Raw genomic sequence first — 21,019 nt, 5'->3', positions numbered from 1 at the left:
GTACATTGTCTATATATGTGTACAATGTACAGGTCGTAGTGACACATATACATATACATTGTAGTATATATGTACATACCCAATGTTGCATCATGCGCGGATCCAGACCATTTCCCCAAGGGGGTGGGAGTGGAGAGGTCCCACGGTTATATGAGTCGCGGGTTGGGGGTGGGCGTCTGAAAGACATTTCTGGTTATTTTATAATGTAATTTAAAGAAATTTGGATTTTGCAGGAGGAGGGGGGGTCCGGACCCCCTGACCCCCCCCCCCCCCCCCCCCCCCCCCCCCCCCCGTTTTAGATCCGTGCATGTGCATGCAACCCTCTCACCACTATACATACAGGTTTTAACCATACAAATGATTTTATGACATCATATACATCTATATAAAATGAAATTAGCACTTAATATAATGAACTTATCATCTATTTCAAAATGTTTTAATTCATACTAAAAGAATACTAAACTGGACACGGAAATTGTTCTACATAACGTAACGATTTGATAAAAGTACAGTGAGCAGAGCCTACACAATTCATTGTACATATATCAACGATGTCACAAATATACTCATTGCAAATAAAGATTGATTCAAAAAATGGTCCTATCAAGAGGGGAAATTTGAAATCTGTCAGCAAAATTCCTTTTCACAGGATTGATTTCCAGGTGTAATTGGTTTTATGAATGGGACTCATGTCCGAGTGAAACCAGCACAAGCACCGTCTGATGACGAGGCCGTCTTTGTGAGCAGGGAAAATCTTTGCCAGCCCCCCCCCCCCCCCCCCCCCCCAAAAAAAAAAAAAAATCTTAGTCATTTGTGATCATGAAGGTACAATGTACTTACTATTCTACATATGGTACATGTATCTCATAACTCATTGATTCCGGGGTTTTTTTTTTATTCTTTAGAGTACTCGTTGATTAATTTGACACCAATGTCTTTTTTTTAAATAAAATAATTCATCTTTAACATACAACGCACTTTTAAAAGTCGAGAATAATTTTAAAAACTATTCATATATAAATGAATATTAAACATTCATATATTTCAAGTCAAAAGTATATTTTGTAAAATACTTAACCTAAATATCCTTATGCTTACTTTACCGGGATACATTAGGTTCAATTACGGTCGCTAGTATTTTCTGCTTTTTCTTGAGATTTTTCTACGATCGAATAAGTACGAGGGTTGATCCAAAAGTAATATCACAGATGCGAAAAAATCGTGAAAATTCCGCGTGACAAAAGTGACAAAAATTCGTGCTTTGAGATATCTACCTCATTCAACTCAGACTTGAAAATGTTAATGCGTTGTGATAATTATTTCTTAAGATAATATGTTTTGTAGAGCATGAGGTAACGATAGTCGCCGCACGCTTTCGACGTTATTTCTAGATCTTTGGCGTTCTGGTAGAATTTTGTAATTTAGTACTCTATATAAATTCGCCCATGATGGTCTATTTTATATTTTTTACATTTTTTTCATGAAGTAACAAATTATAAATCTTTTTTGTAATCGATGAAGTAGTATAATGGATTATTTAACGTGCGATCAGTTTGTCAAGGTCTCTTCTAGAAGTCATGAATGTAGCTTTATGATATTTCCATTGACGTAAGAACCCAGCTTTAATTTTCCTTCAGAGGGTATGTCTTCTATCTAGTTTATTTATCAACATGACATATGCTTTCATCATGTATTGGAACCACGTTTAAGGTACCCTGTTCACTTACTCTCAATTTTAGGTTGATATATCAATTCCAGTTAACTTTTCTATCCATCGAAGCAAAAAAATGCATCGTATCACTATTTGCATGTTCAGCCCTTTTATCCCTTGATCTAGAGACAAAAAACATTGGGTAGATGGAAATTGACAGTAACGGTCCCTAATTTTTCAAAACAGTTAGAAAAAGTTAATAACATATCTGTTTTAGATATGAAGCATATAATTTATTCATATATACAAATCTTAGAAAAGATGTAAATTCATGACGCGGCGATGTCACGTATACATCATGCTATAAACATCAATATCTTGTTAAGTGTTCAACGAAATTTCATAATTTTTTTAATTCGAATTCAATTTTTGATAAGGACAATCTTGATGTACATGTATCATTCTTTACAATACAGCGCCAATGAGAAGCGCGGTGCATAGTGTGACATTACTTTTGGATCAACCCTTGTAATTAAGGGTGTTTAATTCAGCTCATTCCGAGCACACGTGTTGGCTACCTAAGATGTTTCCGTATGTTTTATGACTAAATTTCGATATGTCAAATGCACAAACACATTAACAGTAGACATTTGATTCATAAAGGAAGACTGCACTTAGCGCCGGTGTAACAAAGAATATTTAACACTGTGCCGGATAATTATGCCAGTGCCAAGGTGGCATTTTTGCACCCGCTTAAGCTGCATATATCGAAAAATTCAAATATGCCATGTGATAGACTATTGCTTAAAGAGTTAACAACCACCTTTGTTATCAGTGTATCTCACCTTTCAGGTGAGATATTTACCTTTCCAAATTAAATTCCTATAGGAAAATAATTTTTCCAATAGGAAAATCAATATTCCTATAGGTAATTTGAAATTTCCTATCGGAAAACAAGAACTTCCTATAGGAATTTCAATTCCGATAGGATTTGATTAAATCCGATAGGAAAACTTAATATCCTATAGGAAAACTGCATGTTTGAATCCAATTCCTACAGGAATTACCATTTTCCTATAGGAAATATAATTCCTAGAGGAATTTTTAAAAATCCTATAGGATTGTCAATATTTCCTGTAGGAGAGTCAATTCTCCTATGGGAATTATCATTTTCCGACGGGATATTAATGTTTAAAGGTAAATATCTCACCTGTCAGGTGAAACACACTAAAAACAAAAGTGGTTATATACTCTCTAGACAATGGTCTATCATATGGTATACATGGATTTTTTCGAAACTGCATCTTAAGCGGGTGCAAAAATGCCACCTTGGCACTGGCATAATTATCCGGCACAGTGTTATTTACCCGGTGTCATATAATATTTTGTAACCGCGAAATACTGAAACCGGGTTCAATATAGTATGCGATATTATGAACCCAGGTTCAAAATATCGCTGCGATATATTGGACCCCCCCCCCTGAAATATTGAACCCCGGGTTCAAAATATTATGGCCGCGATATTTTGAAACCTCTTATTTTCATTGATATTGGAGAGGGGGTTCAAAATATTTTGGCCGCGATATATTGAACCCCCTACTATTTCAAATTCCCTTTGGAGAGGGGGTTCACAAAATATTATGGCCGCGATATTTTGAACCCCCCTCCTATACCCAATTCCCTTTGGAGAAGGGGTTCAAAATACTTTTAACCAATTTTTATTCGCGGCGAATTTATTTCGCGATTAACTGCCGATAAACTGGTTCACGACTATTAATGTTCGCGACCAAGCCTTATCCAGACCTGTATTGTTATACAAAACTATAGACAAAGGATTGGTTCGCGGCGAGAAATATTCGCGACGACAAGTCTCTGGGACTGTATGGACTGACACCTACAATAATTATCTCATATATCTCTTAAAGCCCCGCATTCTTAATTTCTGAAACTACTTAATATCCATCAAGGTGTAATAACACACCTGGAAAATATAATCACTCAAATTAACAGCAAACTATTTGATTAAGAAAGATACTAATGATAAATAAACTGTACATATGTCAAATAAGCGAAAAAGTGGAAATCGCATGGAAAATATTATCCATTGTCGATTAGGGAATAGTGCTACAAGTTTATGTTCTGACCTTTATATAGATATTTTATTAGATACTTTTATTTGCAATAATTGTGGGCTTCATCTTGAAATTGCATTTATTTTTTTTTCTTTTAACGTCCCAAAAATTGTTAGGAAAGAAAAAGTATATTTTACTGCATATCAAAGTTATGCATATAGGTAGTTTTTTTTTCTTATTTTTAATAATCATATAGCAACGTAATAAATGTTAGATACCCTACATCTAAAGTTAATCTGCTACATAACAGTATGGGTTGTGTCAAAATTTAATGCAAGAAAAAGTATGATGTAGCGCCTCAATTCTGTACAATTTCTTTGCTTAATAAAACAAGGAAAAATCGTAGGTCGTTTTTAATGGGGGGGGGGGGGGGGGGGGCATTCAGTGGTTAACTTTCCATTATATGGAATAAACTGATTTAACCACTTTTGTAAGATTTCCATTATTCACTCAAATAAACAGGATTTACCATAACCCCAAGATTTCGTACCCACCTTTTAAGCCAGTCCCTTGCCCCTCCCCAGATTTCGTGAGGCTGCGGAGCGTTACATAACTCTTCATAGATGTTTTTTTGACTAATACGAAGGAGAGTTGATGCCTCGCCCGTCCAAAGACGTCCTTTACAAGGCCAGTCAAGGTCTGGTACAAATACTGTGGCTTCATCAATAGTCGTTGGCATCCATTTTTGTGGATTTAGTAGAAATGACAACTTCAAGTATGTATGCATCGATCTTAACAGTAACTCCCTATAAGAATACGATGCATGCGAGCAGTGTGCCGAAAGTGTAATTAGAGTTCTTTTAGTACAAACGTGTACCTTAATTGACCATTGTGAATATACTGTTACGTATGTTTCAGTTGGATATACATGTTTTGCATATACAATCTAGTTTTTTATGCGCCAAAGTTTACTGAAAATTTTTTTTTTTACCTGCAGATTCGAGATACGGTGGGTGATTTTCTTGAAAGATATAACCTAGCAGACGCTAGGCCAATATTTTATTAAGCCTTTTACTATTAACGGCTATGGTGTCTGTTTTCGAATAAAATAATTCTTCTTTAGCATACAACGCACCTTTAAAAGTAGAAAATAATTTTAAAAAAGATATTCATATATAGATATATAAACTTATATTTTAGTTTAAAAGTATATTTTGATAAATATTTTACCTAAATATCTTTATGTTATCTTCACATGTGTTGGCTACCTTAGGGTTTCCGCATGGAACATTTTTTTAAAAATTCAAAATGCCAAATACAGTCACACAAACATCGCATGTAACAACATTCATTTGAACAATAAATTATATACTTTTTGGGAGTTGATTTTAACCAACTCTCCTATGCTGTTACTCAGGCAAACCGAAAGTGAAACAGTGTTTGGACTTAAGCACAAATCAACACCGCTGACAACATTTAGTTCTAATCAATAAATACGATGTAATGAGCTCTTAAGCATTGTTTTTCAAGGAAACTAATTTATAGATACCTTGTAAATAGTCAGATTTTAAATGGTACGAACAACTTTTACGAAGATGTTTTTTGAAGTCGTACATTTTATGTATTCCTACGCCAGAGTTTAATATAGTCTAGTTCAACCAGACGCTCGGCTGTCTCCGTAAATCTCCGACAAGCAGAGAGTCTCTCTTGCTTGTCGGAGATTAACGGAAACAGCTGAGAGTCTGGTTGAACGAGACTAGAGTTGCTTGGATCCATACAATTTCTCATAACTATTTCCGTTACTGATACGCAGTTTGATGGACTAATTATTTGAATATTACACAACATGATTTATATTGGATTTTCACGAATTTCCTGTAGGAGAATTCATATTATAAAAGTGTGCGTAATTCAAATACTTATAGGAATTTACATGCCGTGCATGCAAAATTACATATCGTTGATTTTGAAATATATAATAATCGATGAAATCAACTCCCGTCAGTACTTCAGTACTTTAAAGATATACTAGTATAATGTACAGTATCACCACTTAAAAAACATATGTTGCAGATTTACAAAAAAGGTAATATGTACGTGAAAGTGCTTTTATGGCGGAACAAACGGCAGAAATAAGCAGGGGATGGGGCATTCAGGTGAAACAACAGATGTTGATTGATGTTCCACACATTAAAATAAAGCTTTTAATAAAGTATCATATGGATTTTTATTTCATTTCTCTCAAATACATTTTTTCTATAAACAGTCTTCTGCTTTTAACTTTCTTTATAGTATATGCATTGATCCTTTGTGTTTTCTTTAGTTTTCTTTGAGGGATATATTGATTTTTAAATAAAATGATTTAATTTTCATATTTAATATAAACTGTCAAAAAATGCAAACTAGATTAATAAGATTTTGTCACATGTATAAATCATAATATGCAGACTTATAAGCTTGTTACATGTAGCGTCTTTATTTCATTATCTTGTATTTTTTGTATATGACTTTTTTTTTCGATTTCTAATGACTTTAGGAAACCTTATAAACTGTACTTATAGACAACTTTCGATGACTGTATTACAGTAACGTCGTAAACTACACGATTGCTTTACTCCCTAACAATTAAACGACGAAATCAATATTTTTACTCTCTAAAACACAGTGTTTGTCATATTACATTGTAGAAAATGAGGGCTTTGTGAAAGAGACAGATGAAAAAAAGAAAAGAAAAAAGATTTGTTCAGGCGAAGCTGGATTTGTCCGGACAAATTTTGATTTGTTCGGACGAACTATCTAATTTTATTTTTTGCCCCAAGATAGTCTGTCCCAAGATATTTTTGCCGCATATTTTCTTAAATTATTCGATATTTATAAATACCTCTTGGTTCAGACGATGTTCATTTCATAGTATGAGAAAAATCCCAAGATTTCTCTTTTGAAACGCGCCCTCTAGCTTGTCAGGTTTCAATTTACGACTAAATATAAAAGTCTACGGTGATTTTGGATTCCATCAGCCATAATGAAGCCCGGCTAATAACGTTGAAAATTGTGCGAGGTATTCTGAGTTACTTCCGAATGGAGAAAAGATGTCAACATTCCCCATTATGAATCTCCGTAGAAAATCTGTTTTCGTTCCTGTGAATTTTTACGAGGGAAAACAGGTATGTGAATTTTTATCAAAAATCGTCCAAAATGTGCAGCAAAAATATCTTCGGACACACTAGTCTTTTTGTTTAGACGAATTAGCTATTTGTTTGGACGAATTAAGACTTGTTCTGACGAAATGAACCATTTGTACGGACAAATAAATTAATTGATCCAGGAAAATATACATAAAATTTATTCGAATACTTAATAAAAGCATTGCATGCTTACATACATTTTTGGATGCCGTCGGTCCTATTATACACCAAGGGGTGCAGAATCATTATTCAATTTTTTCCCCACCGCCTTGGTGTGTTAAAGTAGCGACGACTTTGATTTTTATATGCTAATTCGATTTAAAAATACTAGGGTTTGCTTTGTTTACATAATACGGAACTGTAACCTCTTTATCTTGCTTGTATCTCGACGACTAGCATTTAGAAATATACCTTAACACAGCATTGTAAACATAAAATAAATTTTGACCAATATTGTGACCATGGACCACCTTTAAAGTTTAAGAATTGAAAAAAAAAACAACCCTGTGGCCACATGTACACAAATCGAAACTTAGCCCAAACAACTAAATTTTAATCCCCCCTCTTTAACTAACTCACGTGTAAATACCCCCTCCGGCGTATAAATAAATCGACTGCTGTCGTCTCAGTACGTCCTTTATGCACCAACCATGACGTTAAGCAATGTTAGTTCAACTTAACTAAGTCTAGCTTAGTCTACAATTCAGGGCACAGCTGCTAAAAGAAGATGGGGAACGCAGTTGGGGATCAAAAAGAGAAGGACTCCGAGGATATCCAAAAACAGAAGATTCTGGAATCAAGGAATGGTTATGTCCATGGAAAAGACAGGTTTGACGGTGAAGTGAGTCTTGACGAAGCGGAAACGGCAGATAAAAACACTGACAGTAAGTTATGCATAAATCGGCTACTTTTCATTTGTGTACAAAATTAATTATAAAAAAATATATCCGATGCCAGGAGTAAAATTCAAGACATGCATTTTTGTTTTTACACTTTTATCACTTTTTGTCACTAAATACATTGTACATATGAAGTAACGAAAAAAAAAATCATGATTTTGATTGCAAGAATGGCCAAGTATACGCAATACCTACAATGTACATTGTAGACTATAAAGGATAGACATTACCTGTCAGTAAATCGAATGAAATAAATAAGACTTGAGCAGGGCATCGAAACACCCAGTTTCAATGGTTCCCTGTCTTTAATTAGTCTATAATTTAGTGTTTTAGTTAAACTTCACGCAAGAATCACGAAATGTCTCAATAATAACTCAAAGCCAAATATAGTACCACGCTGGCGTGCGACCATTTCTCGCCAGCGCATTGTCACGTCATTTATCAACACATACAATAATATGCAAAAAATAGCAAACAGGACACTGGCGAGGAATGAAATTGTCGCCCGTCAGTATCTTCAAATTTATATTTTACATATTTATTGTAAAATTTATTCATTTTCAAAAGGACGAAAACTGGAACTATGGTTAGTTAATGCATGAGATATGGAAATCTAAATATATAAATAAATATATAAGATGTTAAGGTAAGACGACACGTTCCTCAATTTTATATTAACTTTTCCCAGGAATTTGTTATTGATTTACTACTACTTTGACAAGGTTTCTTGCAAAAAATTAGATTACCTTACCAGGTATTTCTGCAAAATACTAAAGTATGCAATTTCCTATATAATGTTTTTGAAGATACACTTGAATTGCTGATATATAAAAAGATATATATAGAGCACAGGAAATTTCACTATTTTGGAGCTTCACCGGGGCCGGGGCTTGAACCCACGACCTATGAAACCTGCGCTCCTAGCAGGAAGCAGCCACCGCTCTAACCACTATCTAATCACCATCTAGCCATATACAATGTATCTATAAATAAATAAAATTTCAATCAAATTAAGGACGAATTTAAATAATATTAGTTTTACTGGAACTCTTTAAAACGAGGAGATACAAAAAAAAAAATGCCCGAGGAGCGTGTCGTCTGACCTTAATATCACTAATGTACATTGATCCTCAATACACGGTTCGTTTTCGGGAGAGGGCTAAAATAGGCTTTTTCTGCTGCCTAATCCCATTTAATATATTTTTCAAAAATAAATTATTGTTTAGATAGATACGTTTAAACGTCAAAATTTGAACTGTGATATAATAATGTCAAAAAATAACTTACCGGTCAAATTCATTCGGTACAATTGAGCAAGGGTTAAGGGTAATTCTAGCCCCACAGTGACCTAATTTTCTAATAAATCAAAACTGTTTTGTGTTCGAAGCCCTAAAAGTAATAAGCATAAAATTAAGATCAGTGCTCAGACTTTATCAGCAAACTTTGTGACACGGGTTCTGAATCATAATTTGGCAATTCAGCCTACCTAAGATAAAGAAGTAGTTAAACTATGAGTTCCATGGACAACTCGTTTGTTTTGTCAGGAGTCTGCAATCCCGATCGAGAGCTGAAGAACACGCCGTCCCATTTGAGTGAAATCGATCTCGTAGCTATGAAAATAGATCCCAAAGACCACACCTACCCTTTTGAGAACCTCGTTTTCGAGGGAGGGGGCAGCAAGGGGCTGGCCTATTGCGGTGCTGTGAAGGTAAAACATCATGATGGCACATTTACTGTGGAAAAATTAGATTTCCTCGTGATTCAGTTTCGTGAGTACCTTTCATCCATGAATTACCATCCTCCACGAATTAAAAAAAATGTTGGTATATTTTTTTTATTTATTTACATCGATAACTCTTACTGAGACCATTCAACTTTGTACAAGCAGCACACATAACCTCGGACATCTTATTAAGAGAATGCACGAAATTCCTTTCCCACATTCCTAGAACATTTAAGCAATCTACGAAAATCGGCCCTTTCAAATTTTAATAATTCTCCAAAAAATACACGTAAACTGTATTTACCCGCAATCTGATTTAAGTATACATCTCTCAATAGCGCAAAGCGCAAAGAAATCTTACAACGACGACTCGTTGATGGTCATGTTCTTTGACGTAAAAATGCACTTTGTTATTTGGGTGCAAGACACATTTTTCGACCAATCACATTGATCGTAACGAAGTCGGCGGAAACATTGTTTTGAAACCGCGTCACAAAATTACTCGCAGAAAGCTTAACTTGCCATCTGATTGGATAGATTTTTTTTATATTGCAAAACATGTGTACAGTTCGTTGTTAGACCTCTCTAGGTTTTTTCAGAGTTTACTTCGTTTTCGTATTTTCAGTATAATTGAGGGGGGTGTTGTCAACACATTACTCATCGCATTTACTCTTAGACTAGGCTATGTTATGTTTGAGATTATATTTTATTATAAGTAACTAGACAAAAAGTATATGAATTCTAGCCCTACTAAACAATTAATGTTGGGGTTGGAGTTTGAAATACATATCACTAGACTTAGTACATTTATATATCAGTAACGTGCCTCTATACGACACGATATTCAAAATTCATTTATATAAAATAATGATAATATTACGCCATCACATTTTAATTCGCCCCCCCCCCCTTTCGCTAATTCAATAGACAAAAATGGAGGCGGGATTTTTTTTATACCTTTATTTTGCAATATAGAGGATATTTAAAAAAAAAAATAGATAATCCTAAAGATGTCTAAATTACTTCATGTTAAGAGGGATTGAGAGACTAGGGAAACAGACCGGCATTTAGGTTACATAAAAGTACATGTGAACTGTGTACATTGAGCAAGTGAAACTAATTAAAGAATAATAACCAGGGGCATAAAGCTATAAGATGTCTTTAAGGATGATCAGCCTTTAGTTTATTGATTTGCCCAAGTGTAAATAGATGTGTGATTACGTCACAGATTTATTTTAAATGGCTGGATATACACTCTCTATATATAAATATTGTGACATACGATCTTGTAATGAGAGACACGTACGTTAAATTGGCTAAACTCCTGAAATTGCATAATAAAATTCGCTTACCATAACAAAAAATGTTGCAACCATTTAGATGATAAAACCAATCTTTATTCCTTTTGTATATTCATTAATGTTTTTAAAAGGAACTTTAGAAACTTCAATTTATAGATTCAATTATTTTAAATTTAATGTTTTTGTAGGCTTTGGAAGAGCTTGGCTTAATCGATCAGATCAAACGGTTTTCCGGGGCCAGCGCAGGCGCAATTTGTGCTTCATTGATGTCGGTGGGATACGGGTCACAGGACATGCGACGTTTCCTGAGCCAAAATATGTCTAAAGTGTGCCTAGGTATTTGAAACAGAACGTACAGGTATTTTTACAAACTTTCAATATAACATGTACAGGTGTACATGTATAAAATAACAAAAAATCAGTTTGTATATGTACTATCAGTTTCTACATCATAATATGTGTAGGTGGTTTATTTATAGGCTTAAGGGGGCTGGGAGGTGGTTGCCATTTTAGACAATATTGATCTCCTTTAAAAGAAGAGCTCCACATTAAAAATATAGAAAATGATCAAATTTCATATTAAAATATATGAAATTTTTCTTTACCGAGAAGTAGTTGATAGCTTCAGAAATCGCATATAAAATTTTCAAATAAATCTGATGGTTTAATATTATATTATATTTTGACCCCCCAGCCTCCTTAATCCTTAATCGTTACAAATCATTATAAACTTCAAATTCTGCATCTTCTAGATATTTCAATTATGGCAATTTTGAAATCTTTTCGCCGTCAATTTTGTATGGAGAAAAAAGTGTAGGAAAATACATTGATTATTTTAATGAATAATTAAACAAAAATGTTATCTAAAGTTAAAAAATGAATCAATTTGTATGTACAGGCGATGGTTTAAATGTTGAAGTAAGACTTAAGTTTGTGAAAATTTTTCAGTTTTTATAACTTTAACAGGTAACTTGAAAAAAAAAAAGAAATTTCTACGATCCTTTACTCCATATGTATTAAAATTATACATGAAAGACCTGTTGATTTTTGGGGGGAATAAACCATCCTCTTTATTTGTTTTATATTTTGTAATATTACGCGTAAATTGATTCTCTAAATTCATAATGCTATCGATAGTATTTTTTTTTTCAAAGATGCCAAATTTGGAGTACTGAGTCTTCTGCCCAACCTTCTGAGTGGGTATGGTTGGAATCCAGGGCTCAAACTGTATAACTGGATGGGAGAAGTCATAGAAAAGAAAGTCGGCAACAAAGATATCACATTTGGAGAGGTGAATGGTTGTCATGTTGTAAAATACATATTTACTGCCACTCGGTAAATTTCAAGTTAACAATATGAAAGGTTGATATAAAATTTGACCTGCATTTCAATCAAAGCAAAATTTTATTCAGGGAAGAAAATCGCGGCAGGTGCGTGTTTTAATTTGAATTAGATTTTGAAATTAGTATTTTTCTCAATTAGCGTGGACTTTTCATCAACGTAAAAAAAGTCGACAGAAACTTGATTTTTTGATGTTTTAATATTACATAATTTCCCGCACTTTATAAACAATGTAAATACTGGATATTGTCAGGAAGAAATGGTGATAGGGGCTGATAAGGTATAAACAATAACGATAAAAGACAAGTATTCACCATTGTGTTGTTTTGTATTTCCGTTGATATAATAATCGCAGACGCCAAACTTTAATCAATATTTCACATAGTTAACAACTGTCAAAAAGAGGAAGATATGGATTGATAGCATATTTTTTTAAAATCAAAAGTAGTGCATTTAGCAAATTTACGCTGATATTATAGTTGCTAGTAATAAGGAAAATGTACATGTAACCCTCACGATATAATACTTTAATACTAAGAATTTAACTTTTAATTAATATGGTTATTTTTGTTTTTGTTTTTAAGCTTTATAAAAAGACCGGAAATGAACTTTGTATTGTTGTTACAAATGTGAACCATATGGTAGAAGAATATTGCCATGTGAAAACTACACCGGATATGCCCATCAGACTAGCGGTGCGCATGTCCATGTCAATACCAGGTGACGTCATCATATTTGATTATTATATATATCGTATGACCAATCTCATAAACGACTCGGCGAAGAGTTACTCAAGCATTTGTCTCAATGGACAAAACAAACTAAAAAATCGGTGTTTTATTTTTCTTCACCTTTTTCCCACAGAAGCTACACGGAAGCAAAACATATCTTTCCATAGCAAGATGACAACATGCTTCTGTAGTTAGCAGCGCTCTCAACTTTAATTTTATTCATGCATTTAACGGGAATTGTTACTTTTTAAGGAATGTTCCAAGCAACAAAATACACACAAAACGGAGAAACAAATACATACGTTGATGGTGGATTAATATGTAACTATCCTCTCCACTGCTTCGACGGTAAGTCGGTTTATACACTAACGATTTAGCAGACATATAATCTAAACCTTATTATTTTCTTGATTACGCACTGTAAGACAATTTTACCCTAAGTATTTTAAGGAAAGAAAGTATTGTGCTGATTATGTAACGACTGATTTATCTGCATTTACAGGATGGTGGCTCTCGATGGATTCCGGTGACAGTTTCTTAGAAAAACTCCAGCCGTTAGATGATATTCCAAAATTGTTGGACAGACGGCGCAGATTTAACCGTGCCCTCAAAGACACATCAAAAACACTAGGCTTTTTATTGGTAAAGCGTTGATAATGTAATCTAATGATATACATAAAAATTGTGCAAATCCACATTTTTTTTCTGAAGAGGGTGTGGTACATATTTTGGTTTGCCGTCGGAGGAGGCATATGTTAGGTACCTTCAAATATGAGTTCATATGTTTGAATCGTCCAAGGGGAGTTCCCTGGCCATTTGATATGCGCACTAAAGTATATTTCAGAAAGTCATGTTTTGTAAAGGATATACATGTAAACTCTATTTCATGGCAGTTTTTCAGTAATTTCAAGAAGCTGCTCTGATTACAAGATTCGTTATATGTGCAGATGATTTCAATTATGGTGTTTTTCCTAGACATAAAAGTAAATGAATTCTTTTTTTTGCGTTTTTGTTATATGTTGAAAATTGTAGTGTTAAATGGACCTGGACACGATTTCAAATGAAAATTTTATTTTTTATTTCTATGTATAAAATAGTTTACTTTTGTATTTTGAATGATTCGCCAAAATTTGAATGTTAGAAGTTGCGTTACAAGCGAGATACAGAGGAAAAAAGTTGTTGATATGTAAACAAAGCTCGAGTCTTATAAGTTTGTTTACAAATACTGTAAAGTAAAGAAATTGCCATTTCTCTATCAAAATAACTTGTGGAAACAAGATAGACTGATTCAATGAGTTCATAGATAATTTCATTACAACAAACAGCAACATTGGATTGAAACTTATACCAATACAACCAATATCTGAACATTAACGGACTCGAGCTTTGTTTACAAAACAAAGAATGCTGCCCTCTGTAACTCGCTTGTAACTCGATACTTGACTTTTAAATTTTGTCAAGGCATTGAAAACATCTTTATTAACAATTCTAGACATAAAAAATTGAAAAAATAAATTTTGAAATTTTTGAGCTCAGATCGTGTCCAAGTGCCTTTAATATCGAACCACAATGATGGAGAAATTTCATTTGAATTATAATCATTTGCACTTGCAGATCCCTACTCTTTAGTGTGTCTCCCGTTGTAACTTGAGACACCAATTGAAAAAAAAGCCAATTGTTTAATCCTTACCAAACGATCATACGCCACCAATTTATCCCTTAACTGTTCGTTTCTCGGATAGATCGGTGCTTAGAACTATATCCTTTAATGATACATGTAATTATACGGCATAGCATGATATCTGTTGAATTTACTTGTCTCCACTATTTCAACGCTAATGTAGACTTTAAGGCTGTTTTTGATCTGTTTCCGGTACTCTAGTACGCAGACTCAGAGTCGGATGTGTTCCGATATATGCTGGAAAAGAGGATTGGGGTACAGCCTGACACAGCTCCCAATACTAAATTGGCAAGGTAGGGTCATGCAATTACACAGCTATTTTAGATACTGTGGAATCATTTCATTTCGTGGGGGTCAATTTTCGTGGATGGTTAAGGTTTTGCTTATTTGTTGATATCTAATTTCGTCGGTGCGTCAGTTTTCAGTTTCAGTAGGAAAACTTAATTTTTAATGAAGTAGATGCATTGAACAAGTCATAATCAAATGTCTTATCAAAATAGAAAATACTCTGTCAGTCGATCTAAATGCATAAATTATGATGTTAAATGTTTAGCATACTCTCTATGTATTAGTGAAGGCAACATTATAATAAAAAAAATGTAATTAAACATGGTAAGCCAATCAGATATTGCATTATATAATTGAATCATTGAAATAAATTATTTATGAAAAAACAATCCAGTTGTAAAGAAAAATTATTATATCGATTATACGGTATGATCTTTGCATTATGTAAAGTGTGAAATTTAAAATGTGTGAGTATGGCGACGAAATTTCTTTTATGTTAATGCTTGGTCTAATTTTTTATACAGGATGAAAATGGAAAAGAAAAAGGTCCAACAAGAAACAAAAAAAGAACATAGACGAGTAATGGTGGCAGTAGACGAATTTCTAAAGGTAAATGAAAGCATTGATTACACATAATATGTTTTACGGTGCTACCGTTCTGGCGAGCGCAGCAAGATTTACACATACCTTGCATCATTTTCAACCTAGTGTTATTTAGTTATTTAGGTATTAACGAACGTCAAAGAATTTTTGAGAGATTATTTCTCTACAATAAGTATGCCGGGACAAATGTACTTATTTTAATGATACATACAGCGCAACCCCCTACCCTTCTCACTAGAGAGAGAGAGAGAGAGAGAGAGAGAGAGAGAGAGAGAGAGAGAGAGAGAGAGAGAGAGAGAGAGAGTCCGGTTACTGTTTGTAGGTGTGTAATTTCCCACTTTTAAATTTAATGGTTTTGACTATATGCAATATCTACATAAATTTTTTAACTGTTTATTTTTTCCCTTTATTCCTTTTTATTTAGTTCAAAATATCCTATTGTTTATTTCCTCCCTACTGACATACTCATATACTTACCTGCCTACTGTACATGCATGCACAATTAGCTTAAAGATTAATCGATATGACAGTAAAGTATGGCTCTTGCTAGTATATATTTAAATAATCTCTATATTAAAAAAAATTAATCATACGTCAATGAGACAGGTATCGCAGTCTATACTGAAATAGCTAGTACACCCATAACAGATGTTTGATCCACCTCTAAATTTATCGCGGGAGATATAGCGCGAGAGCACTGTGACGTCATCCATGACTTTGTTCGTCGTTGTTTACGTATCTCGACTCAATACGAAGGTATGGAAGCAACTAACAAATCTCTTGAGTCTCGCCAAAGCATATGCAGTACTCTAAACGTGTCTTCAAACCTTAAGACATCGTAAATTACAAGTTAAAAGTCGGCCATTTTTGGCATAGCACCACGGGTGAAAACATTAGTGAGCATTATGGGACGTAGACAAACACTTTTGTTTGATGAACTGTAGGTTTCGCTCGTTCTTTTTCCCGCGCACACTGGTTCTTAGAGCTCGCTTCGCTCGCCGGCGGCCAGCGCCGGCGAGCTGCGCTCGCTAATATACACTTTTGATATTTTTTTAAAAATTCATTCGTAAGGCTAAGATTATTATACATATTCATTTTGAATTACAAATATCATTTAATGACGTATGTATGACTATATGTATCACTTGAAACAGCGAAGTGATTTTCATTCCCCGTGAATTTATTACATGTTGTAAACTTGACGGATACATGTACAACGAATTAAGATTACAACGAAGTAAAGTTGCCCGTCCCTGGGACCCCGATAGATGTATAAGCGAGTTTTATTGTATAGACGACTCTTATGAAAATTAAAATAAAAATACCATTGTCCTACCGGAAAAACTGGTAGATACAATTTTAAGGCGAGAAATCCTTAAGAAGTTGTACTACATCAGACCCGCCTTCTTTAAATTAATTAAGCAATGCATTAAAGAGTGTAAAAAATGGAACATTACAGTCATTAGGAATGCCTTTTTCATCAGTAATCTTGCTTTCTCTCAGGATACCTGTTTATATCAATATTATTACATCTGATTCAAGTGTCTGTATAGCCGTTGATAATAAACAGTACAATTCTTTTATCACTTCCAGGTATTGAATAAACACAACCTGGATAAAGATCACACAATTAGTCACACAGAATTGAAGAATGCTTTTGAAGATGTGAGTATTAATTATCGAATTATCTCTGGCACATGAGGAAGCAGGAGAGAAGTGAAATTTACTACCTAAATTCCAAAATTAAGTTCTAACAATGACGAAAATGAAATAACTTTAAAAAACACGTCATAACCGAGACAAACAAACTTTTATATGATATCCATAAAATGTATTCTATTAAAGGTAACAAAATATGTTTTTAAACGAGTTACCCTTGAACAAATTGTTATATTTTTAGGGGGAATTTTCTCAGAAGAGCAGGGAAATGCTGTTTGGAAAGGATTGTACTGCAGAAAAAGCGTTTGATCACCTTGACGAAGATAAAGATGGGGAGGTTTGTTACATTTTTAAATATGTATAAACTTTCTCAAGCATGCATAAACTTTCTCAAGCATGTATTTAAAGTCGTCATTGATAGGTTTTAATGTTTTGATTTTTTTTGTTTTTGGTTTTCGAAATAAAAATAAAAACATATCAAATTTGATACCCTTTTAAGCTGGGTAAAATTGATTTTTGTTACATAAATTTGAACTGGTATAAAAAAAATTGCTTTGTGTTCCTAAAAATGAAAGCAAATCGTTAAAAAGCTATTCGCCAACATTATATTCTATAGTTATTTTAAAAGAAAAAAAGTAATTAGATTTAGAAACGTTAGCAGAATTGATATTGATTACAGATAAACTTTAATGAGTTGATAAGCTTCATACAAAGCACAGGAGTCAGTTTACAGCAGCGTTTCCTTGGTTACCAGAGGACGGACATTAACGACATTGTGGAATACTTTGACACCCTCCAGAACACTCTTCTGACAAACATCAAATGGGCTTTTATTACTGCAAGTATTTCATCATTAGAAAGCTAAGTTCTTTACAGATATTAAACGGATTTTGTCTTATTTAAGCTTATTTTACCAGTAGGGAGTGAATAATATATTGAAGTCTGATAATTTACGCAAGTATATTACTTTGCTAGTCCCCTGTTTTGTATCAAATGACAAAACTATAATTCGCGAGATCGGAAGATGAGAGATATTTCCATATAGTTCATAAATTTCAGAGGATTTTAACCACGGTTTCTAAAGCTGCCAGTGTTAGCAATCACTATTCTATACAGATATTTATCCCCTGCGTTTAATTAGGAGTCGTCAGGGTTGTATTTGTAGCTAAAACATCATTATGATGATAGTATAATAATTAACATTACTGGTATTAATAGTCTAAGAACAACAATATTATATTAATGAAAACTCGTGTAAACGTGATAAATGTTACTGCCTTTCTTCATTAAATGAATCTTTTTTCCAGAAAAAAACACCTAAAAACAATCAACAGAAGTGAACATTTCTCAGCTTATCATACGAACGCATATAAAATATGTTTTCAATTGCATTCATGTATATATTGCATATGTATATATTGCACATCAATTTAAAGTCATTTAATAAGGACATATTTGTTTCTTTTTTATGCAATATGGACGTCTTTCTCTAGCATTAGTTTCAAAAACATGTATTTAACTTATAATTATCCTTATTCATATCTGTCACATCAGGATGAAGACTTGGATAGGACTGTGGGAATTAACACATGTTATGTTGGAACCTCAGATTTTGAATTGGAAGAGGCTGACAAGGACTATGTAATATCAGTAAGTTCGTTTCTTTATCATTCATGCGTTATAATTGGTTGTCTTGTTTTATTTTCCCGTTAGTATATCAAGATACTACACATGTTTTACTTCGACAGGTCGGCAGTTTTTATCTAGTGCCCTCTCCCATCACTCGATGAATTGTAAAAAAATTTCGATGCTAGAAATTTTTCTTATCATTTATAAAATAGAAACACGTGAAGCTTGTTTGTTGACCGAATTGGTGTTAGATTTGATACATTTATGTACAATGCAAAACACTTTCTTAAGTCTCAGTTTCCTAGACTATTCCGTAATCAAAGTTTTAAGAAGGGACTATTAGGAAATAAATGAAGTAGATAAAGTACTTATTTCTACTAATTTTACCCGCATCATGATTCAGCACCTGACGATCATACTTATAACGTTCCTTTGAAATCAAATTGTTGGTGTATTCGATGTAAATTTTGGTGTCCTTTTTAAAATATTTCAAATTATAAGCTTTAAGTTTCACTTTTTTCCACGTATTCTTTTTAAACAGCAAGGCTACAAATCAACTATGACCTTTCTGAGATACTTCGTCGCTAAATTGGAAATGTCAAAAGCCAGCAAAACATGTCACAAACAGGACGACATAATAAATGGTGTCATAGAAGAAAAAGATGACCTAGCTATAGAATACGAACCAACCCCCTTGCTTTAACAAGTATAAAAAATGAGTTAAGATATGTATAAAACGTGGATAATGGCCACTTTTGAACTCACTTTTTCATATCTATGTAACTTAATTGTACTTTGCGATGGAATTCATTATTCCAGTATTGTAATTACCTGAATATGAATTGATTTTGTTTTTATTTCTATCTGCAAGTATCTGATAAATGCTATTTTTCAGGAGCTATCTTTGGAAAAAAATGATAATTTACTAAGTTTATGGTCTTTTTATATACAGATGGATTTATTGCAATAGGATTGACTAAAAGACAAGTTCTAATGATTAAAAAGGCATCCGTGAAACCAGAAAGAGGCATTTGTAAGAATGTGGGAAATTTTGTGAGAGAAAAAAAACCTATTGAATGAAATGCATATTAACTTTGTCAAGTACATGTATCATTTATGTCAATGGCAGCTAGATTTGCTGAAGCACAAGTTGAATTTGCTATTATTATTTTCTTAGTTGCGTTTTTAATATTATATGCAATAAACTATAAGTTTTAACAACCAACTCATATTTGTTTTTTATGCGAGAGTATATCAAATGTATTAAAAAAGACATACTTCAGACATCAGTTAAATTAATACAGCATATATTTCAAATAGACTGATGTTAACATGTACCCGTTAATTCGACATTGCTAGTGAAACAATTCATAGTTTAAAAAATCCAATACACATGCATTAAAACTGAATTTTAAATTAATGGAATTCCATGAAATATTTAATATCCAATTAGCTTGACCTGCCACCAAAAATAATAATGCCAAAACATTGAGTTAATTCACATATTTTTAAAATGTAAATTCTGTATTATATACAGTATTTAACGATGAGGAAAACATATATTCGAAACAAAAGTTTGCATTTTATTTCGAGGATCTAAATGAGTGAAGTGTCTTTATTTGAAGGGTTTTTTTTAATTGTACGCTATATATTCTATTTATGCCCATATATATAGATGTTTTATTTAGCGTGATTAGGCCTTTTGATTGCACTTAGGAAAACTTGGTCTTTGATACAAAAACTTGAACTTTTATATCAACAGAATGGTCAATTTTGTAGTTAATTAAAAAGACGTAAATTTAAGTCAACATGATTCAACAATAAGAGTTAAGCATCTTTTAATATTTGTAATAGTTAGTGTGAATATATATATATATATATATATATATATATATATATATATATATATATATATATATATATATATATATATAATTTGTTTTTAATTATTTTTACTACACATCAATTAGTAAGATATCGTTAATTCAGATGATTCGTATAATTCATAAGTGAATCTGCAATGTACCTTGTACCTTGTGGTTATGTAACATTGTTTTTACAGTGCATTTATCAGTAGGTTTCTTCCTATTAAACTTTAAATTTCTTTAAAACCCTGAACATGACCAGATATTTTAACTTTTAACTAATCATATCTTCAAGCCCACTTTATATATTTGTAATTATAATATCCAAACATTTAGAACGGAGTCCTGAGGTGTGGATATTTATGTGTTAATACTAGACTGCGTGCAC

General features: G+C 33.0%; 1 protein-coding gene across 1 annotated transcript; it reads left to right on the top strand.

The window, feature by feature from the left end:
• Window positions 1–7,578: 7,578 nt before the first annotated feature.
• On the top strand, window positions 7,579–19,984 carry LOC128163725 (uncharacterized). The gene is made up of 14 exons (XM_052827368.1): window positions 7,579–7,795; window positions 9,355–9,518; window positions 11,023–11,170; window positions 11,989–12,125; window positions 12,760–12,895; window positions 13,159–13,254; window positions 13,409–13,548; window positions 14,789–14,880; window positions 15,400–15,484; window positions 17,072–17,143; window positions 17,379–17,474; window positions 17,817–17,975; window positions 18,692–18,787; window positions 19,308–19,984. The coding sequence occupies exons 1-14, from the start codon at window positions 7,639–7,641 to the stop codon at window positions 19,467–19,469; spliced, it is 1,740 nt and encodes a 579-aa protein (XP_052683328.1). The 5' UTR covers window positions 7,579–7,638; the 3' UTR covers window positions 19,470–19,984.
• The last annotated feature ends 1,035 nt before the right edge of the window (window positions 19,985–21,019 follow it).

The sequence above is a fragment of the Crassostrea angulata genome, chromosome 9 (genome assembly GCF_025612915.1).
Source record: "Crassostrea angulata isolate pt1a10 chromosome 9, ASM2561291v2, whole genome shotgun sequence".
Taxonomy (NCBI): Eukaryota; Metazoa; Mollusca; class Bivalvia; order Ostreida; family Ostreidae; genus Magallana; species Magallana angulata.
This window is presented reverse-complemented; position numbering and strand designations above follow the sequence as displayed.